Source organism: Portunus trituberculatus, chromosome 43, assembly GCF_017591435.1.
Source record: "Portunus trituberculatus isolate SZX2019 chromosome 43, ASM1759143v1, whole genome shotgun sequence".
NCBI classification, from domain to species: domain Eukaryota; kingdom Metazoa; phylum Arthropoda; class Malacostraca; order Decapoda; family Portunidae; genus Portunus; species Portunus trituberculatus.
This window is the reverse complement of record NC_059297.1, coordinates 15916498-15923176: the sequence shown is the minus strand read 5'-3', so window position 1 is coordinate 15923176 and position 6679 is coordinate 15916498. Positions and strand designations below refer to the sequence as shown.

The 6679-nt window shown below is 32.7% G+C and overlaps 1 protein-coding gene across 4 annotated transcripts in view; it reads left to right on the top strand.

Moving 5' to 3' along the window:
- LOC123518051 (SURP and G-patch domain-containing protein 1-like) overlaps nucleotides 1–4707 on the top strand; it is a 39005-nt gene extending 34298 nt beyond the window's left edge. For 3 of the 4 annotated variants that reach the window (XM_045278602.1, XM_045278601.1, XM_045278598.1), the window contains exons 10-11: nucleotides 2864–2990; nucleotides 3124–4222. In XM_045278602.1, coding sequence (XP_045134537.1) covers nucleotides 2864–2990; nucleotides 3124–3150 — 154 coding nt within the window. In that variant the 3' untranslated portion in view covers nucleotides 3151–4222. Of the gene's footprint in view, nucleotides 1–2863; nucleotides 2991–3123; nucleotides 4223–4551 lie in introns of those variants that run through there. The other variant, XM_045278600.1, reaches the window with a different exon arrangement.
- The last annotated feature ends 1972 nt before the right edge of the window (nucleotides 4708–6679 follow it).

Below are 6679 nucleotides of genomic sequence, written 5' to 3'. Positions count from 1 at the left end.
TTCTATTGCAGCCGTGGTAGACGGCCACTATTCTTCTCCTAAATTTGTTAACAGTGGTGTTCCTCAGGGTTCTGTCCTGTCATCCACTCACTATTATTCATTAATGATCTTCTTAACCAAAATTCTTTCCCTATCCATTCCTACCCTGATGATACTACTCTACATATTTCCACATTCTTTCAGACGGCCAACCTTTCAGGAAGTCATCAAATCATGCAGGGATGCCACAGAATGCCTGACTTTTGTTCCTTCTAAGATTTCTGATTGGGGCAGAGAATACCTAGTAGTGTTCAATGCCTCAAAAACTCAATTCTCCATCTATCAACCTTCCAAACAACTATCCCCTCTTCTTCAATGACACTCAACTGTCTCCCTCTTCCACAGTGAATATCCTCGCCCTGTCCTTTACTCATAATCTTAACGGAAAAGTTCACATTTCATCTCTTGCTAAAACAGCTTCTATGAAGTTAGGCGTTCTGCAACGTCTCTGCCAGTTTTTCTCACCCCTCTAACTGCTAACTCTGTAAAAGGGCCTTATCCGTCCTTGTATGGAGTACTCTTCGCATTTTTTGGGGGGTTCCATTCACACAGTTTTATTAGATAGGGTGAAATCAAAATCTTTTCATCTCATCAGCTCCCCTCCTCTGACTGACTGTCTTCAGCTTCTTTCTCACTGCCGAAATTTTGCATCTCTTTCAATCTTTTATTGTTATTTTTATGCTAACTGCTCTACTCCTCCTGCAGCCTTGCTGCACAAGGCTTTCTTCTTCTCACCCCTATTCTGTCCTACTCTCCAAGGCAAGAGTTAACCAGTAATCTCTATCATTTAAACCTTTATCTGGTAAACTCTTGAACTCCTTGCCTGCTTCTGTATTTCCATCTTCCTATGACTTGACTTCTTCTAAGAGAGAGGTCTCAAGACATTTGTCCCTGAATTTTGGTTAACTTGTGTATTTTAAGGGAACTGGCAACTCAGTGGGCCTTTTTTTTTTTTTTTCCATATTTTGTTGCCCTTGGCCAGTTGTCCCTCCTGCATTAAAAAAAAAAAAAGTAGTAGCTCCTGTTTCTATGATGAGTGCATGACAGAGGTGGTGGTGTTTGGCACGGAAATATATATTTCTCACTCTTTAAACATTGGTTAAACTCTGCCAGTTTTTGAGATATACATGATAGAGAAGTATAAATCCTGCCACAAATCATGCCATGACTGTTTTCTGACCAGCCAAAACTCCATCACTATAAAATATCAAAGCCTTTCTAGATTTAACTCCCCTCATGACTCCTGACACTTAGCTGAAAGTATCTCTAACAACTTTTTTTCATCTTTTCCTTTTTTTTTTTTTTTTTTATTTCAACATGATGGCATCTTTACCATATGGGTCTTCCCTCTCTCTGACACTGAGTGTTTTCCTCACACCTTCATTAAAAATCTTATTCCAGATGTTTTCTCCCATTTCTCTATCCTTTGACTATTTCTTGCCATATAGACATTTATTATAATCATGTTTTCCATGTCCTTGTTAGCCTTAGCCTTAATTGTGCCTTTATGGTTGCTGCTTGCTTGATCAAACTTTATCAGCATCTACATGTAGTCTCTTCTGTCATAGCTATCCCCTTGAGGGACATTCCCAGCAAGAGTGAGATGTCAGAATATCACAGTAGTACATATAGTAGTAATAATAATAAATATTTGCAGGTGTATCAGCTCTAGAGGCTGATATAGTATATAGTATTATTATATATTAACACCATGTTAGCATCTTACACTACAATACTTTGCTTGCCATATGGTACTGATAACCTGGAAGACCAGACCCAGGATGATTAGGCCACTGTGTGTGTATATATATATATATATATATATATATATATATATATATATATATATATATATATATATATTTTCTAAATGTTTCCTTGTAGCGGTAGTTTTATGTGACGTGTTGTAGTGGTTCTTGATTGTTCCATTCTGTAAGGCAGAATTCTACAGAATGGAACAATCAAGAACACTACTAACACATATATATATATATATATATATATATATATATATATATATATATATATATATATATATATATATATATATATATATATATATATATATATATATATATATATATATATATATATATATATATATATATATATATATATATATATATATATATATATATATATATATATATATATATATATATATATATATATATATATATATATATATATATATATATATATATATATATATATATATATATATATATATATATATATATATATATATATATATATATATATATATATATATATATATATATATATATATATATATATATATATATATATATATATATATATATATATATATATATATATATATATATATATATATATATATATATATATATATATATATATATATATATATATATATATATATATATATATATATATATATATATATATATATATATATATATATATATATATATATATATATATATATATATATATATATATATATATATATATTTTTTTTTTTTTTTTTTTTTTTTTTTTCTCTCCCAGGGTTTTGTATTTCCCTCCCCTATAAAAGAAACAGAAAAAAAAAAAACTAGTGGGTCACAACTCCTAACTTCCACCAGGTACCTAATCACTACTAGGTGAATAGGGTCTGTATGACAAAGAAGTCCACCCTTGACCCTGCCCCAGGGATTCAAAATCTAGGACAGTCCTTGTGATAGGACATGCTAACCACTGTACCACTGTGCTATGTTTGGAAATGAAGTAGTATATAATGGACTTAAGTATTAATGAAGTTGCATGATCTGAAAGTAACAATTACTTTTTATTTAATTAGAAATGGCAGGTCTGAGAACCAAGGATTGGGTGTGGAGAGGCCTGAAACATTGCAAGAAGAAGATGATGAGTATGATGCCTACAGGAAGCGCATGATGCTGGCTTACAGATTTCGGCCAAACCCATTGGTGAGTTTATTTTAATCTCGTGTTAATTTATAGAATGAGTATCTTTTTAGTTACTGCATTATCTGCAGTTGCTTTAGCTATTCAAGAATTTAAGTTTTGCTTACTAATTTTTTTTTTCTTTTTTCTTTTCTAGAACAATCCTCGGCGAGCATACTACTGAGTGTTGTTATTTGTTAACCATATCGTTCTGGGATTAAAGTAAGTATATGCATTGAGAACAAAGAATTATATATTCTCTACTTTATACAAAGTAGATAATGTTTGATCATAAGAGAATACTTACATTTATGCTGTCAACTTCATATTCAAGAAAAGTATATTGGATAACAAATTTTGAATTGTATGTATCAAGAATACTTTGGTTCTTCATTGTGCCTATTTTCATGTTTTGTTAGATTAATATTTTGTTTAGATTTCTAATTCCTAAAGTTATGTCATCATTTGTAGAATACGTTGCTTTTAGATTGTAAAATTCTAATATTTGTCATTCAAGTATAATGTTCAAAACCAGATTCCATTAATTTCTGTTCAGCTGATCACGTGCACAGGACTGCAGTATAAGATTTTTTTTTTTTTTTTTTTTTTTTTTCAATGTATGATAATAATTTTGTTAGTTCATTTCATGGGTACCTTATTTTTGCTTACAATATCTCTTTTCTGACTTACTATTTACATAAGTATTCACTATAGATACACTGGTTATCAGAATTTGGAAAATAAAAAGAATATAGATCGATGTGTGAATTAAAAAGAATTCACAAAATTTTCACATAATGTATGATCCCTACATGATTATATGTTGCCTCTACAGCTCTACCAAGTATATTAGCTGTAGTCAGGATTCTTATATAAAAGTTTCTTCAGATGAAATGTAGATGAAGTGGAAATTGTGAAGCTTGTAATAAGTGCAGTGTTTAAAGTCAGTGTTTTGATGATATACCTTAATCTTATGTGTTTCATTAATTCTTTCAAATTATAAAGTACTTTAAAAATACTTTATTGTTGATAACCAGGATATGTTTAGTGGGTACTATTAGTAATATTTAGGCACTGAATTTGCAACAGAGACAAGTGCACAAGTGGTTAAAGTTGCTATTATGTTTGAAATATTATTTCTGTAACTTAAAATAATAATTATATGTATTGATACTGCAGTTTAGAACCACAATTCTTATCTCACTTTCTGTCTTCATTACATAAGACTTTTTATTTAGTAAATACTCTTTATAGTTTCACTTGTTTTAATGAAAAATCATGTATCGTGTCATTCCTTAGATGTGAACATAATGGATCACAGGATGTCTTCATCTCTTCTTATATTAATATTTTTCTTGGCAGACATGGATACAGATGCAAATCATTACATAGTGCACTTTACCTCAGTCAGGTCCAGTCTTGGAAACTCATTGAAATAATTTGCCCTTCATGCAACAAAGAAAATACAAACATGCAGTAGAGTACAGTACATGACAATGAACATGATTCATTCCATTGCAGTGTTTGTTATGGCAAAAATGTGTTATGGGGACAGTAACTAATGAGAAAAATTATTTTATTTCAGGGAACCAGAAAAAAATTTCATATTTTTTATAAAATACATCTAGATGACCACATTTACACTGCTACATTTAAGATACTAGCAACAAATATATATGGCACTCTCCCAAATTTTATTCGGCGTCTTAACCCCTTTAACATGAGGATATCTAATTTTCGTCCTCATAGCACTTGTGACATATCCGAGGATGTGCTTACTGCGGCATGGCTGCGTTCGGCTAAGATGATGTGCTTTTTTTCCTGGATACTGGTAAAGATTTTTCAGAATGTATGATATGATGGCTTATTTGACTTTCATTATTATTACAAACAAGTATGATTTGCTTATACCAGGATAAGTACAGATGTGCCCTGCTGGCAATAATTCAATTTTATTTATTTATTTTTTTTATGGAAGCTATAAGTTACTTTGCCATAAAAATTAACGTTTTCTGTTGTTTGTCATCTTCAGAAAATGGCCAAGAGCAGGTAAATTATAATTCTTTTCTCTAAAATTTGTGTGGGTTTACTTCATAATGTATGTACCTAGTATGAAAAATCACACTTACTGTTATCATTCTTGTTCCTGTAAAGGAGAGAGAGAGCTGCATCTGAGTCAAGTATGCCACCCACCACCTCCCATCCCAGCCCAGATACGGTGCCGGGAACCATTTTCTATTCCTCAGTGAAGGGGTTAAATTCTTACCATCCTGAGTTTTTCACATTATCATCTCAGGTTTTGTGCTTCTTTGACAAGCATTGATTATATTTACTAAATGTTGGTGTCAGGTGTATACATACAGTAAATCCTGCCAAAGTTGGAGCCATCCCCATCCCTCCCTTGCCCCCTTCTCTCTCTCTCTCTCTCTCTCTCTCTCTCTCTCTCTCTCTCTCTCTCTCTCTCTCTCTCTCTCTCTCTCTCTCTCTCTCTCTCTCTCTCTCTCTCTCTCTCTCTCTTTTTTTTTAATATTGTTAAAAAAAAATTAAATGAACAGGTATACTAAAGAGAAATGGTGGGATGTGGTAGAGTAGCTAACAGTGCTCAGCCAATATCTAACACTCTTCTGGGAGCAAAGGGACAAATGTATAGGTAATTTCTTTCTGACTAGTATTATTTTATCTGAATTAGCAGCAAGTATAACCTGTTATACATTGCTACCTTTCAAAAAAGGGTAGTTTTTGTGTTGAAACAATTATCACTTTGTTTACATGTGCAAAGATATTTTGGGTTAGATTTAAGGGTCATTATTGCCATATACTTACCACTAGCCTTTGAAGCTTGGACCCTTGGGGAAGACACACCAAATGGGAGGGGCAAAGTAAACTCACAGGCAGACAGGGCAAAGAACAGATTCACTTACTAGGTCTTTTTTACACTGAAGCAGATGAGATTTTCCGAGCAACATACTGGCTGTCATACTGTAGCATCAGAAGTATGTGGGTTAAAGGACATGCCACTTTCTCCCACACTCCCAGCAATAGTGTGACTCATAAGGAGTGATTTTCTCAAGCACGTTATATGGCATGGCTGCTCGTATCCTGACAATGCTTGCTGCTCTTGTCTCCAACCACAACTGAGGTGGTTGCGTCACCCTTACCTTTGACTTTAACACAGACAGCATTGCCAGCATCTTCACTCTTGGAGGAAAGAGTTACCAACATCTGCCATTAACAGGTGTTGCACTAATATCAAACTCTCTGACATCAATCCTCTCTCATAGGGAAAATGTCATTCAGGTAAGAACCCCAGATAAGAACTAGTAGGCTTCAGCAAACTAAGCTTTAATACAGTTAACAAGACTGTATTCATAAAAGTAAGAAATGAATAAGATTGTCTGATTTCTTTCTTACAAGGGTAAAACTGTAGAATAAGGACTTCTGCCATTTCAACACCAGCTTGGGGACCAGTTGGGAAAGTAGGGTTTTTGGGTAGGAAAAGCCCAAATAGACCATATTTTGAAATTCCCCCAAAAAGTATGAGGACATACTTGGCTATATTGGAAAAAAAAGCAGAAATCGCTAAGTTTCCTCTAAAATGCCTTTGATTATTAGAATATGTTTTTTTACTTAAGGTAGGGCTATTCTATACACTTTTGAAATTATTCAGAATTTCTAGGACTAGTGTACACTATAAACATTTTTCTCTTTTAAAT